Source organism: Acinonyx jubatus, chromosome B3, assembly GCF_027475565.1.
Source record: "Acinonyx jubatus isolate Ajub_Pintada_27869175 chromosome B3, VMU_Ajub_asm_v1.0, whole genome shotgun sequence".
In the NCBI taxonomy this organism is placed as follows: Eukaryota; Metazoa; Chordata; class Mammalia; order Carnivora; family Felidae; genus Acinonyx; species Acinonyx jubatus.
The window spans coordinates 57,590,381-57,607,141 of NC_069386.1; the positions used below are offsets into that span (position 1 = coordinate 57,590,381).

The window sequence follows — 16,761 nt, forward strand, 5'->3', positions numbered from 1 at the left end:
GACTAATTTTGCTTAGCCTAATACCCTCTAGTTCCATCCACATAGTTGCAAATGGCAACATTTCATTCTTTTTGATTGCCGAGTAATACTCCATTGTATACATATATACCACATCTTCTTTATCCATTCATCCATCGATGGACATTTGGGCTCTTCCCATACTTTGGCTATTGTTGGTAGTGCTACTATAAACATTGGGGTGTATGAGCCCCTTTCGAAACAGCACACCTGTATCCCTTGGATAAATACGTAGTAGTGAAATTGCTGGGTCACAGGGTAGTTCTATTTCTAATTTTTTGAGGAACCTCCATACTGTTTTCCAGAGTGGCTGCACCAGTTTGCATTCCCACCAGCAGTGCAAAAGAAATCCTCTTTCTCTGCATCCTTACCAAAATCTGTTGTTCCCTGACTTGTTAGCCATTCTGACAGGTGTGAGGTGGTATCTCATTGTGGTTTTGAGTTGTATTTCCCTGATGATGAGTGATGTTGAGCATTTTTTCCTGTGTTGGTTGGCCATCTGGATGTGTTCTTTGGTGAAGTGTCTACTCATGTCTTTTGCCCATTTCTTCACTGGATTATTTGTTTTCTGGGTGTTGAGTTTGATAAGTTCTTTATAGATTTTGGATACTAACCCTTTATCTGATATGTCATTTGCAAATATCTTCTCCCATTCCACAGGTTGGCTTTTAGTTTTGCTGATTGTTTCCTTTGCTGTAAGAAGCTTTTTATTTTCATGAGGTCCCAATAGTTTATTTTGCTTTTGTGTCCCTTGCCTCCAGAGACGTGTTGAGTAAGAAGTTGCTGTGGCCAAGGTCAAAGAGGATTTTGTCTGCTTTCTCCTTGAGGATTTTGATGGCTTCCTGTCTTACATTGAGGTCTTTCATCCATTTTGAGTTTATTTTTGTGTATGGTGTCAGAAAGTGGTCCAGGTTCATTCTTCTGCATGTCAGCGTCCAGTTTTCCCAGCACCACTTGCTGAAGAGACTGTCTTTATTCCATTGGATATTCTTTCCTACTTTGTCAAAGATTAGTTGGCTATACATTTGTGGGTCCATTTCTGGGTTCTCTATTCTGTTCCATTGATCTGAGTGTCTGTTCTTGTGCCAGTACCATACTGTCTTGATGATTACAGCTTTGTGATACAGCTTGAAGTCCGGGATTGTGATGCCTCCAGCTTTGGTTTTCTTTTTCAAGATTGCTTTGGCAATTCTGGGTCTTTTCTGATTCCATACAAATTTTAGAATTGTTTGTTCTAGCTCTGTGAAGAATGCTGGTGTTATTTTGATAGGGATTGCAGCTTATTTATTTCAGTTTTTTTTTTTTTTTCTTAATGTAGGCATTTCTGGCTGTAAACTTCTTAGCATTGCATTTGCTGCATCCTGTAAGTTTTGGTATGCTGTGTTCCCATTGTAATTGCTTTCAGTATACTTTTTTAATTTCCCTTTTGATTTCATCTTTGTTTGTTCAGGAGTGTGCCACTTCATTTCCACATTATTTGTGAATTTTCCAGTTTTCCTACTGTTATTAATTTTTAATTTCATACTATTGTGATTGGAAAAGATACTTGATTGAGCTTTGGCTCAGGTCATGATATCATAGTTCCTGAGATCAAGCCCTACAATGGGCTCTCTACTATCAGTACAGATCCAGCTTTGGATCCTCTTTCTCCCTTTCTTTCTGCCCCGCCCCCACTCTCTCTCCCTCTCCTAAAAATAAACATTAAAAAAATTATTAGGGGTGCCTGGGTGGCTCAGTCGGTTAAGCATCTGACTTTGGCTCAGGTTATGATCTCATGGTTTGTGGTTTTGAGCCCTTGTGGGGCTCTGTGCTGACAGCTCAGAGCCTGGAGCTTGCTTCAGATTCTGTGTCTCCCTCTCTCTCTCTGCCCCTCCCCTGCTCACGCTGTCTGTCCCTCTTAAAAATAAACAAACATTAAAAAAAAATTAAAGGGGATCTAGGTAGCTGAGTTTTAAGCACCTGACTTCAGCTCACGTCATGATCTCACAGTTTGTGAGTTTAAGCCCTGCTTCAGGTGAGCATGAGCCCCACTTTGGGCAAAACACGAGCCCCAGGTGAGCCCTGCTTTCTCTCTCTCTCTTTCTTTGCCCCTTGTGGGATTCCTTCTCTCTCTTTGTCTTTCTACCCCTCACTCACTTGTGCCCTCTCTTTCTCTAAATAAATAAATAAATAAATATTTTAAGAAAGGAAAAGATACTTGCTACAGTTTCAATATTTTTTTTTATTTGCTGAGACTTGTTTTGTGACTTATGATCTATCTTGGAGAATGTTCTAGGTGTGTTTGAGATGAATCTGTATTCTGCTGCTATTGCTTGATTTGTTCTCTGTATGTTTGTTAGGTCCACTTGGCCTAAAGAATAGCCAAGTCCAATGTTTCCTTATTGGTTTTCTGTCTGGATGATCTATCCATTATTGAAAATGGGGAATTGAAGTCCCCTATTATTGTTGTATTATTGTCTATTACTCCTTTCAGATTTAATATTTAATATATTTAGGTAGTCCACTGTTGGGTACATATATATTTACAATTGTTATATCCTCTTGATGAACTGACCCATTCAGCATTATATAATGACATCCTTTGTCTCTTGTTAGTTTTTGACTTAAAATCTATTTTGTCTGATGTAAGTAGAGCTACCTCTGCTGTCTTTTCATTTCTACTTGTGTGAAATATATATCCTCTTCTACCCTTCACTTTAAGTCTATGTGTGTCCTTGAAGCTGAAGTGAATTTTTTATTGGCAGCATATAGTTGAGTCTTGTTTCTTCATTTATTCAGCCACTCTATGCCTTTTGATTGGAACGTTTAATCCACTTACATTTAAAGTAATTATTGATAGATAAGGGCTTACTGTTGCCATCTTGTCCACTGGTTTCTGGTTGTTTTGTAATACCTTTCTTCCTTCTGTTCTCTCTTGCTTTCTTCTTTTGTGAACTGATGATTTTCCATAGTGGTATACTTCTTTCCCCTTCTTTTTATCTTGTATGTATCTACTATAGGTTTTTGTTTTGTGGTTACCCTGAGGTTCACTTGAAACATCTTATAGATATTATAATCTATTTCAAAGTGATAACAACTTCAACTATATATAAAACTCTCCCCTTTTAGTCCACCCCTGCCACATTTTGTTTCATGCTTTACATCTTTTTATATTGTGTTTATATTGTGTATAATTAATAATAAATTATTGTAGTTATAGCAGTTTCTAATACTTTTGTTCCTCAAGCTTTATATTAGAGGTAAGTGGTGAACACACCACTATATTACATTAGTAGAGTCTTCTCAATCTGACTGTATACTTGCCTTACCAGTACGTTGTTTTCACATGTTTTTACATTACTAAGTAGCATCCTCTTGTTTCAGCTTGAAGAACTCTTTTCAGCATTTTTTGTAAAGTAAGTCTAGTGAGAATGAAGAGCCTTTGGTGGCACCAGGTCTGGGGGTCATAGTAACTTGTCAGCTCAAGCTGTTGGGGTCTACTACATCGACAACTACGTGGTCCTCATCAGGTGCTGGTTGCTCACCCGCTCTTCCTTTCCTGGTGAGGGGAGCTCTTTCTAACTTGGGAGTTCCCTCTTGGTGCTGAGCAATGCTAGCTGTGGGGGATGGGTTGATGCAGCAGAACAAAGCTATTCTTCCTTCCCTTTTTGTGCGGTTATTCTTAAGGTTTTTAACTGCATTGCTGACATTTATTAAGTGGATTACAGAGCTGTTTTTATTTGTGTATAACTGTCTAATGGTTGATCTTCATGAGGAGACGGAGGGGTGTCCTACTCTGCCATCTTGGTAATGTCACTCCCAAATGTGTATTGCTTTAAGCTACTGAGTTTGTGGTAATTTACTATAGCAACCTTGGTAAATGAGCTAGACATTATTCTAAAGACGTCCCTTATATTACTTCATTCAACTCTCACCTTTTCCCATCTCCTCATTAATCATGGAGAAGTGTGTTAGTAAGCAGATACTTACTAATCTACCATCCTCAGTTGGTGCCACCACACCCACCCTGTGCCCACATGTAAGAATCTTCCTCACCTACTTTATTTTTGAACAGGGAGGACTCTGAAGATCCTAGTGATTTCCCTCAAACCACTCCCACACAAATCCCATAACTCAAGGTCCAGAGTAAGATGGAAAGAAATTGCAACAGGGCAAAAAATAATTACATTTTCATTGGCTTGTTTTGTAAATCTGGCTTTTTGTATTAGGTTAGGATGATGCATCTGTATTTACCTTAAGGTGAATTACAGTACAAGATGCATCTGTCTTTGGCTTCATCTATCAGGCTCTATTCTAAGTATCGTCCTTGGTTTGATTCCACAGGACAGTCACACACACACACACACACACACACACACACTCACACTCATAAACCATAGGTGAGTTCTCCTAGGAGAACCTGTCCTTTCTGCAGTTGTAGGAGGAATGGAGAGCAGCAGCAGTGTTGTCCTACTTCTGACACCTCTCTGCCTGATAGTTTTATTTCAAGAGAATTCACTTAACATGCTCCATTGGGGCGACTGTGTGGTGATTTCTGATGGTAGATTTAGGGCTGTATGCTGGCTTTGCATGGCTTTGCCTTGAGTAACCTCCCCGTTCCCCAGTTTCTTCACCTATAGAAAATAGGATGATATCTATTTGTAGGGTTATTATAAGGACTAAAATGATACAAGTGAAAGTGTCCTGGACATGGCAGTCATGGTGACTGGCATGCTCACAGCCCTTGCTGAAAGAGAACTTGGGCAGCCACCTTGGTCCACAGTTGATTGCACCGTGTGTGGGTATCTGATACCCCCAAGTCAGGCAGATCCACAGCCTGACCAGATACTAACGATGCAGTTTAATGGAGAAAGTTCTGTCTAAAAAGTAGGATAACAGCAAGTGGCTCTCTAAAACCTGAAATAGAAAATAAAGAGGGAATTGGGCAATTAGGGACAAGAACTGAAGCTAAAAAAATGTAAAGAAGGAAGAGGCAGGGCCAGAAGCAAGTTGTAATTGTGACAATTAATAAAAAGGAAACCTCATGTAGAAGGGATTCGAGAGGCCAGCAGAAGGGGCTCTCACACCCTACTACTTGTGAATTGCAGACCCTACTGGAAGAGAAAGACGTTGCAGACCAGTATTTCTTTACTATCCCAGCAGGAGGGAGAAAGTTTTTCCTCCTCCCCTGGCAACATCCTAGCCAGTGAGACTGTCACAACTTCAACCAAGAAGAAGCTACTTCGAACTTCCAATTTACTGCAATGGACTTTTTGTTTATAAAAGCCCTTCCAACTTCCTCCTTTCCTCTATACAAGAGGCTTCTTCCTCTTTGTCTGGTCTTGCCTATGGTTTTGCTGTAGCTTGCTTGTCCCGGATTGCAATTCTCTACTATTCCCAAATAAACCCATTTTTACTGGTAAAATAACTGGAGTTTTATTTTTAAGGTTAATATAGTTTTTGAGGAGGGCTGAGTTACTGAGGAAAGAGAAACCAGGAGTATGCAAAAGTAGTGAGGTGAGAAAAGACATAGAATGAATGCTAAGGGAGCCAAAAGTGGAGAACTCTCCCAATAAGCAAAGTCTCAGTAGCTGAGTCACATAAATGGCAGAACAGTAGAGTGAAGATTCATTAACTTCTGCCACTGAGATTCCTAGTGCCATCTTGGATTCAGAAGAGTTCCTGATGTTGGATTTCCATCATTTGCCTATCTTCCTTATTGCCACATACCATCTTAAAATGAATTCCCATTACTTGAATTTCTCTATTGATCCTTATTTCTTGCAAAAGAGGTTAATTAAAACAAAAAGAATCCAAGTGGTAGTTCTGTATCATTTTTTAAAATGGATCTTGAAACAGTGGGGCATGAGGGAAGCAGAATATTCCCAGCAAAGGAAATATTCAGGAGTCAGGTTTGGAGGTGAGAGAATATTAAAGATGTTGGTGGGTAGGCAGAATCTCACAAAAATAGTCAGGGGATTGTGATCTCTCACAAAGGTAAGGGTAGTAGTGTAGAGTAGGGTAGTTGGGAACCTTGATGCCCAAAATGGACAACTTTACTATGTTGTCAGAAGTTGGAGCTCCTCTGCCAAAGGCTCTATGATTCTCACACCCTCAGGGTTTTATTTTATTAATACGTATCATTTTTAACATCTTAAAGATCAGTCAACAATTTGTTATAAATTCTCTCAGGCAAGAAGTGTAGGAACTTGATTAATGACCAAAAACCTAGTTGTTATTATGGAAGATTCAGCCAGACCTGTCCCTTATCTTTGCTATTCAAAAGCTGTTTGTGTCTTCAAGGAAGCTGCTTGAAAGAAACACAGAAAACAAACCAACTCCCTGCCACATTTACCCCTGTGGGCTGAGTCACAGGGAAATGCAGACAGGATAGAAACAAGTTTCCTATCTATGGACTGACTCTTCCCCAGCCCAGACTTTAGTGATGACTGAAGTCCCTGGGAGTTTAGATACAGGCCAGGACTGGTAAATACCATTGGTCCTGGGTCCTGATACAGTATCAAAATCTGTTTCCCTCAAGTGTTTTCCAAATTTTTTAGGCTCTCTGAAGCTGAGAAACAGACTTTAGAACAGTGTTGCTCAATAGTAGTATAATACAAGCTTATATCTAATTTTATTATTTTAAAAAATTTAATGTTTATCTTATTTTTGAGAGAGAGAGAGAGAGAGAGAGAGAGCGTGGAGGAGGGGCACAGAGAAAGGGAGACACAGAATCCGAAGCAGGCTCCAGGCTCTGAACCCAATGCAGGGCTCAAACCCATGAACCACGAGATCATGACCTGAGCCGAAGTTGTATGCTTAACCTACTGAGCCACCCAGGTGCTCCTGGTATGGTCTATTTTAATGAATATTCCATGTGCACTTGAAAAGAACCTGTATTCTACAGTTGTTGGCTATAGTGTTCTATAAATGTCAACTGAGTTTTTAATCATGTTACACAAACCATCTCTCTCTATATATATCCTTACTAATTTTAATCTGTATGCTCAATTTGATATGAGAATGGTTATGGAGATGTTAACATCACCTATGATCATGTACTTGTCTATTTTTTCTTTTAGTTCTAGAAAATTTTGCCTTATATATTTTGGGGCTATATAATTACATGAGTATAATTTTTATTTTCCTCCTGAACCTGAATCCTTTTATCATTATGAAGTGTTACTCTTTTTATCTAATAATACTTCTTGTGTTAAATTCTACTTTATCTGGTATTAGGTAAAGCTACACCAACTTTGATTAGTGTTTTGATGGTGTATTTTTTCCATACCTTTATTTTCAACCTTGCTGTGTCCTTATTATCTTATAATTGAAGTATTTAATCCATTTACATTTAATGTTATTACTGAGTTATTTGAATTTGAATTTAAATCTGCTATTTTAATATTTGTTTCCTGGGGCACCTGGGTGGCTCAGTGAGTTGAGCGTCTGACTTTTTTTTTTTTTTTAATTTACATCCAAGTTAGTTAACATATAGTGTAATAATGATTTCAAGAATAGAATTTAGTGATTCATCACTTATATATAACACCCAGTGCTCATCCCAAGTGTCCTCCTTAATGCCCCTCACTTGTTTAGCCCATCCCCCACCCAAAACCCTTCCAGCAACCCTCGGTAGTTCTCTGTGTTTAAGAGTCTGTTATGGTTTTTATGTTGTTTTTTTATATTTTATATTTCTCTGATTTTATATTATTATTGCTTCCCTTCCTTTATGTTCATCTGTTTTGTATCTTAAATTTCACATATGAGTGAAGTCATATGATATTTGTCTTTCTCTGACTTATTTTGTTTAGCATAATATACTCTAGTTCCATCCACTTGTAATTGTTGCAAATTACAAGATTTCATTCTTTTTCATCATCAAGTAATATTCCAGTGTGTGTGTGTGTGTGTGTGTGTGTATGTGTGTGTGTATTATAAAATACACACACACATATTCCATTGTGTATATTTTTATATACATATATATACATACCACATCTTCTTTATCCATTCATCAGTCAGTGGACATTTGGGTTCCTCTTGGCTATTGTTGCTAGCACTATTATAAACATGGGGGTGCATGTGCCCCTTTGAAGCAACACTCCTGTATCCTTTGCATAAATACCTAGTAGTGAAATTCTATTTTTAATTTTTTAGTTCTATTTTTAATTTTTTGAGGAACCTCCATACTGTTTTCTAGAGTGGCTGCACTAGTTTGCATTCCCACCAGCAGTGCAAAAGAGACCCTCTTTCTCCTCATCCTCGTCAACATCTGTTGTTGCCTGTGTTGTTAATTTTAGCCATTTTGACAGGTGTGAAGTGGTATCTCATTGTGGTTTTGAGTTGTATTTCCCTGATGATGAGTGATGTTGAGCATTTCTGTTAGCCATTTAGATGTCTTCTTTGGAAAAGTGTCTATTCCTGTCTTTTGCCCATTTCTTCACTGCATTATTTGTTTTTTAGGTGTTCAGTTTGATAAGTTCTTTATAGATTTTGGACACTAACCCTTTATCTGTCATTTGAAAATATCTTCTCCCATTCTGTTGGTTGACCTTTAGTTTTGCTGATTGTTTCCTTCACTGTGCAGACATTTTTTATCTTGATGAGGTCCCAATCATTTATTTTTGCTTTTGTTTCCCTTGTCTCTGGAGACATGTCAAGTAAGAAGTTGCTGTGGCCGAGGTCAAAGAGGTTTTTGCCTGCTTTCTCCTTGAGGATTTTGATGGCTTCCTGTCTTACATTGAGGTCTTTCATCCATTTGAGTTTTTGTGTATGGTGTAATAAAGTGGTCCAGGTTCATTCTTCTGCATGTTGTTGTCCAGTTTTCCCAGCACCACTTGCTGAAGAGACTGTCTTTTTTTCCATTAGATATTCTTTCCTGCTTTGTCAAAGACTAGTTGGCTGTATGTTTTTGGGTTCTCTATTCTGTTCTATTGATCTATGTGTCTGTTTTTGTGCCAGTGCCATACTGTATTGATGATTACAGCTTTGTAATACATCTCGTAGTCTGGGATTATGAGGCTTCTAGCTTTGGTTTTCTTTTTCAGGATTGCTTTGGCTACTCAGGGTCGTTTCTAGTTCCACACAAATTTTAGGCTTGTTTGTTCTAGCTCTGTGAAGAATGCTGGTGTTATTTTCATAGGGAGCCCTATATCTAATTTTAACTTGTCAAATAGTCATGTGACAAAAGTAAAAGGACAGGGGTGAAACTTATTTTTATAATGTGTTTTATTTAACCCATTATATCCCTAATGATTTGGTTTGCTTTCTATGAATTTCTGAGAGAGATATATTAACAATCTCTCGGGGCACCTGGGTGGCTCAGTCAGTTAAGCATCTGACTCTTGATTTCAGCTCAGGTCATGATCCCAGAGCCATGGGATCAAGCCCTATGGTGGGCTCTGCACTGAGCATGGAGCCTGCTTGGGATTCTCTCTCTCTCTCTCTCTCTCTCTCTCTCTCTCTCTCTCTCTCCCACTCTGTCCCTCCCCCACCCGCTCACTCTCTCTCTCTAAAAAAAATTAAAAATTAAAAAAATAATCTCTTGCTATAATTTCTGTATTTGCCTATTTCTCCTCTTATTTGAGGCTAAGTTACTGGGTCGTTGTGTCTTACAGAGCTCCCCAAGTCTACTTAATTCCTCCATATCCACAAAGTTGAGTTTAGAAAGTACTAATTTGGTGGGGAGCCTGGGTGGCTCAGTTGGTTGAGCATCCAACTTCATCTCAGGTCATGATCTCACAGCTCATGAGTTTGAGCCCAGTGTCAGACTCTGTGCTGATAGCTTGGAGCCTGGAGCCTGCTTCAGATTCTGTGTCTCTCTCTCTCTCTCAAAAATAAATAAAGACTTTTTAATAAAGTACTAATTTAGTGATCTTTCCTCATCTGTTTTATTACAGGAACTAGAATATGCTAGTAATAATAGTAATGCAACTATATAACTTTTTCACTGAGCACCTACTAAGTACCTGGTGTTGTACTAGGTACTTTACATGTATTACTTCCTTGATCCTCACAATTTCCCTATAATTTTGGCATTATGATCCCCATTTACCACAGACAGATTAAATAACTGGTCTAAGATCACTCAACTAGATATGCACTATATTGGAATTTAAGCCAAGACGGTTTGACTCTATGCTCTTAGCTACTCCTTTCTACTGCTACTGAGATGTGCCGCCCTTTCTAAGGCAGAAGATGTGAGTCCAGGTGTCATTTATGAGCATGTTTGCTTTGACATACTGCAGAATGCAAAGTGAATAGAAAAACACCAGATAAGGTACTCCAGGAAAGGTCTGTATATATTAATAAATTATTAATAGCTTCAAGTGGGTTCTTCTGGTATACAGTAGTAACAAGATGATAGATATGTCACTGGGTCACTAGGCCTTTCATTTGAGTATTTCAGGGAATCATTCATACTAAATAGGAATTTGTGCTAAATAGTATTTCTGGGAATAATTTGTACCTGGTGAAGTATTATAGACTCATAGGTCTGGAAGGTCCCTCAGGGATCAATTATTCCAGAACACTTATTTATAGTACTAACAGCCATTATCTCTGAAGGTGGCATTTTAAGGGACTTTTACCTTTTATATTATTTATTTCTATGCTGTTTATTTTTTATAAGAACACACCACACATAATCAGAAAAATAAAATGGTCCTGCTAAGACAATTTAATAGGGAAAAGAATAGTCTTTTCAACAAAAGGTGTTGGATCAACTGGATATCCACATGAAAAAAGAATGAAATTGTACCCTTACCTCATACCATACACAAAAATTAACTCAAAATGAATCACAGAACTAAATGTAGGAATTAAAACTATAAAAGTCTTAGAAGAAAACATAGCTTAAATGTTCATGATCTTGGGTTAGGCAAAGATTTCTTAGATACAAAACCAAAAGAAAAATATAAATATTGGACTTCATCAAAATTAAAAACTTTTGTGCTGCAAACAATGCCATCAAGACAGTTAAAGACAACCCGTAGAATGGGAGAAAATACTTATAAATCATATATATGATAAGGAACTTATATCCAAAATATATTTTAAAAACTATTATAGCTCAATAATAAAAAGACAACCCAAATTAAAAACGGGCAAAGAACTTGAATAGATGTTGATTTGCGAACTCAGGAGCTTTGCAAGTGAAAACTTTAAATGGCCTCAATTACAGAGAGAAAGGAAAAGAGTAAGGAAAAGGCAAAGAAAGAGTAAGACCACTCCAGATTGGTAGGGGGCAGATTTAATAAGCAAGGGAACTTACATACAAGGCTTGTCTTAGGCAGCTGAAAGATGAGTAGATCCCTGCACCTGCCTGCCAGAATCTTAAAAATTTATATAGAGGCTTTAACTGATTTCAGTACATATATTGACCAGATGATCTTAACACCACATTACTCTCTCAAGTCTTCATCCTTGAAAATGGCTCTCACTGTGGGAACAGTGGGCAGAAAACACATTTCAGGGACATGGGAAACGATGAGGAGGCTCCAATTGCCTGGGTGAGGTTGTGGGTCAATCAGTGGTCACATCCTTTCCATAAATTCCTCTGACAATTAGACATTCCTCCAAAGAAGATATAAAAATAGCCAATAAGTGTGTGAAAAAAATGTTTGTCATTAGCCACAGGGAAATGCAAATCAAAATCACGAGATACAATTTCACACCAAGATGGCCATATTAAAAAAAAAACAGATAATAACAAGTGTTGGTGAGGATGTGGAGAAATTGGAACCCACATACATTGCTGGTGAATATGTAAATGATGCAGTCACTTTGGAAAGCAGTTTGGCAGTCCTCAAAATGTTAAACATAGCTACCATGTGATCCAGCAATTCCACTCTTCTATACGAAAGAGAAACAGAAGCATACATTCACAGAAAAACTTGTACCTGAAATGTTCATAGCAGCATTATTCATAATAGCCAAAAAGTAGAAACAACCCAAGTGTCTATCAATTGATGAATAAAGTGCAGTATTTTCCATACAATGGAATACTACTTGGCAATAAGAAGGAATGATATAACATGGATGAACTCGGAATACATTATGCTAAGTGAAAGAAGCTTGTCACAAAAGGACATTTTATATGATTCCATAGATACATTCATTCCATCCATACATTCCAGAATGGGCAAATCTATGGAGACAGAAAGATTAATGGCTGCCTAAGGCTGGAAGTGGGGATGGGGAGGTGGGACATGGGTGATGACTACAATGGGTAAAGGGTTTCTTTTTGGGGTGGTGACCATGTTCTAAATCAGATTGTGGTGGTAGTTGCCCATCTCTGTCATGATACTGAAAGCCATTGACTTGTACCCATTAAATGTGTGAACTGTACAGCATGTGATTATATCTTAATAAAGCTGTTAGGAATGAAAAATGGCTATTCCATTAAATTGATGCAATATGATTTAAGGGGACATTCTATTCATTCATTATTAAGCAGTGAGGTTATTTTCAGTTTTTCACATTGCTAACTAATGGTGTAACCAAATACTCCATTTGAAAGAAATATTTTTTACCAAAACTGCTAAAATCTAAACAATATGTGGGGCACCTGGGTGGCTCAGTCGGTTGAACGTCTGACTTCAGGTCAGGTCATTATCTCACAGTTCATGAGTTCGAGCCCCGCGGCAGGCTCTGTGCTGACCCCTCAGAGCCTGGAGCCTGCTTCGGATTCTGTGTCTCCCTCTCTCTCTGCCCCTTCCCCGCTCATGCTCTGTCTCTCTCTGTCTCTCAAAGATGAATAAACGTTAAAAAAATTTTTTTTAAGTAAAAATTTTTAAAAACTGAAAGATATGTGATATGCCTAAGGTCACCCATATATTTTCAACATCACAAATCTGTCAAGAGTTTACAGGTGTAAAGAATTAGTATCTTCCACACAGTTCTCTCCCATAGGATGAGGTCAGTGGCCTGTCCTTAAGCCTAACTTATGAATAGCTTAGCAGTAAGAGACACAAAATATAGTGCCTTAAACAAAACAGAAGTTTGTCACATAAAAGTCTAGAGATAGGCAACCCTATCTCTAAGACATCTGCTAAGATGGCAGATGTCTCCACAATGTCCTCAGGATCCCAGGATCCCGCTCTAGGCCCCAGGCTCAGTCTCTTGCTCTGTCAACAATGGGGTATAGTTCTTGCTATTATGGTTTAAATGATAGCTATCACACCCCCATTCCAAGCAACAAGATGAAAGAAACCAAATGAGTGGGGGAGGAAGGAAAGGGGACAAAGTGTATATGTCAGAGGACTTTAAGAAAAGCTCCCAGATGCCCTTTCTGCTGTGCATCCATCCAGTGACCAAAACATTGTGACATAGACATACTTTACTTCAAGTGAGACTGTCAATATGGTCTTTATTCTAGGTAGCATGTGTCCAGATAGAAATTAGGGGTTCTATCATCATGAAAGAAAAGGACACATACGTTCAGAAATAACAAGCAGACTCTGCCAATAACTCATAATTTATCTAATGTCATAAGACCCTACAAAAGCTAGAGAGAAAAATGGTCTGGTTACAAAGGATAAAAGAAATAAGATGAACTAAGAACTACACACTAAATTAAGCAGTATGAGGAAAGACTATGCCTAATAGTGAAAAGCATTAGAGGAGACATGTTTGCAAAAGCATAGAGAAATAATCAAAAGTACTAAAGTGGGGAGAGCATTTTTATAAGATGTGAGCCAAGGCAATATCCATCAGATACACTAGGCACATAAAAAGAAACAGCTTAAATGAGCAATAAGTAAAATCATACTGCCTTTCACTTCCCATTAAGACAGTAGACTTAACAAAACAGTTTATTGTTGCCTACTTTATTTGTTCATATGTTTCTAATTCCTGAAAGGCTCATGTTATCAACTGATTTTATTGCTTCTGGTAGTATGTCAAGCATATACATTGCATCTGGCCTTTTCCATATACTCCTAAAGATATAATTACTTTTGTTTGGAAATCATTTTGGTTGTAGTTTTTTCTCTACTATGTTAACACATGCATACTACATATATCAGAAAAAATACTTGAACACTCCCAAGAAATCCCAATGTACACAACTTAGTGTAAATTTACTTAATCCTTGTAATAAGTAATTTAAGATGCATAGACAGGCTTGGTTTCTATGCAAGAAATATTCAACTGAATGTGACTGAGATAAAATGTTCCAGAGCAATAATATTTAATATGCTTCAGGAAAAGGTCATTAACATTTAGTTTAGATTTTTTTTTTTAATTTACAAGTTCAGAAGAGTTTAACCACAAATACAAATATAAATATAAATAAGGAGAAGTTACCATGTGGGAAAAACAGAACTTTCAAATGCTAATGCTGAGATTAATGTTAAAATTTTGTATTATAAAATTTGAGTCATGAAGAAAGACCAGGGCCCACATATACCCAAATGATCCAAACACTTAAAAAAAGCGCATTTTCTTTAGTTAATTGTACAGTTGATATACACTTCCTAGGTGAAAGTATAGTTTTATTTTATTTTATTTTTTTCAAGTTTGGACTGCTTTATAGAGAGAATCCCAAGCAGGCTCTGTGCTGTCAGTACAGAGCCCAATGTGGGGCTCAGTCTCACGAACTATGAGATCATGACCTGAGTTGAGATCAAGAGTCAGACACTCAGCTGACTGAGCCACCCAGGTGCCCTGGAGAAAGTACAGTTTTAAAAAGATGATAGCTTCACAAAAAATATATATCATTGACAAATCTTCAAAAAGTACTAAACCCAACAGATTCGACACAGTATGACCATATGAATAAAGATAAGAAGTTGCTATCTTGAAATCATTATATCTCATTACTATTTTAGCTTTTTTAGAAAACAAGCCAAGCATGTTGGCTTGTTTCTGGGTTCTCTTTGCAGATCTACTGTCACTTATATCTGTCATAGACTACAGCATATACCATTGTGAAACAGTGGGAAAGCCCTGGCTTGGAAAATCAAGACAGTTGTGTTCTAGTCCTGTTTTGGCAACCAGCTAGTCACCCTAGACAAGACATCCTCTCAAGGCCTTCACTTCCTCATTGTTCTCCAAAGTCCTTTCCAGCACTGTCATTCTAAGGTGACTTGAGGATTCATTTCAGAGGATACAACACTCATTTACATTAAATTCCTACTGGTACATGTTATCAGGAACTGTCCACACATGAAGTCTGAATCATTAAAGTGCTTTACTCTGTATTTTTCAAGCCAGAAACAGTAATTCAGAACTCAACAGTAACATTCTAATTTTTTAATTAAAATAAGATGACCAGAATCATAAACCTTAACATTGAATCTAGAAAAACATATATAATTAATTGAATGTTAAAGCCAAAAGAGCATCTGGCAGAGAGGGAGAGAGAGAAAGACTGAGACTTCTTATAAAGTGGTTTTATGACATTTACTCTATAACAACTGTGTACTCAGGATTTGTGGACATAACGTTATAAACTGGGGAGAAAATCCAGCCCAAATGTCAAAACACAGAGCCAAAATGATTCTGAATTTCCTTAAAAACACATTTTGAGAAAGAAAGAGAAAAATTCTTCCCCATTTCCTCAATCCCCTTGTCCCAAGGGGAGAGTGTAAAATTATGTACATCTTTGCTAATATTTTATAAAAAACAAATAACTAGATATAAGTACAATTTAACTTATTATTTTCTCTTCAATTTGCTTTTTATAGCTGACATGTTAATTTCATTTTGAACATGGTATGCCAAATATCCTGAGCTTCCAGGAATAAAGTCACGTAGCTCCCCAAGGAATTTCTTCATGGAATCAATTGATATATAACCTACAAAATTAAAAATATATATACTTTTGAAATCCTATCGTACTATTACACTATTTGTTTTTCAATGTCTTTGATTTATTAGAATTAAGATTTTTAAATAATGTTTTTAGAAAGAAGTAAAAAGAAGAAATAATACCAGTGAGAAGATTCTCCATGAAACTTGATAATTATTAGAGAACACCTTTCTTCCCAACTCCCCACTCCGTCCAACCTTCTACCTCCTTTTATTTTATTTTAAATGTTTATGTATTATTGAGAGACAGAGAGACACAGAGCGTGAGCAGGGGAGGGGTGGAGAGAGGGGGAGACACAGAATCTGAAGTAGGCTCCAGGCTCCGAGCTGTCAGCACAGGACACGGGGCTCAAACTCACAAACTGCAAGATCATGACCTGAGTCCAAGTTGGTCGCCCAAACAACTGAGCCACTCAGGCGCCTCTACCTCCTTTTAAAACACAAATATTTCGGGGTGCCTGGGTGGTTCAGTAGGTTAAATGTACAACTTTGACTCATGTCATGATCTTGCAGTTCGTGGGCTCAAGCCCTGCATTGGGCTCTGTGCCAACAGCTGAGAGCCTGGAGCCTGCTTTGGATTCTGCATCTCCCTCTCTCTCTGCCCCTCCCCTGCTCACACTCTGTCTCTCTCTGTCTCTCAAAAATGAATAAATGTAAAAATATTTTTTTAAATAATAAATAAAACACAAATTTTGATTACCCACTTTAACTACTGAGAGTGTAATGTCCAGGTTGGGGATAAAACATAAAGTACTTAGACTAAAATAACTGGGAAATGTGTCTGGCTTAGAGTGTAATCACTCAGAACTATCTATCCAACTAGCTACTAACAGCATCAACAGCTCATCTTCACCAGCAAAGCTGGGAACACTTTCCTGCATGGCTAACACTGGGATAACATTGTTTAATAAGAAGTTAAGGAAAGCCAGTATTACTGCTTAGTCAACA

The 16,761-nt window shown here is 37.7% G+C and overlaps 1 protein-coding gene across 2 annotated transcripts in view; it reads right to left on the reverse strand.

The window, feature by feature from the left end:
• Window positions 1–3,741: 3,741 nt before the first annotated feature.
• The window catches only part of TERB2 (telomere repeat binding bouquet formation protein 2), a 36,171-nt gene continuing 23,151 nt past the window's right edge, over window positions 3,742–16,761 (reverse strand). Inside the window, exon 7 of one of the 2 annotated variants that reach the window (XM_027067152.2) lies at window positions 3,742–4,914. In XM_027067152.2, coding sequence (XP_026922953.1) covers window positions 4,859–4,914 — 56 coding nt within the window. In that variant the 3' untranslated portion in view covers window positions 3,742–4,858. Of the gene's footprint in view, window positions 4,915–14,213; window positions 15,801–16,761 lie in introns of those variants that run through there. The other variant, XM_015064967.3, reaches the window with a different exon arrangement.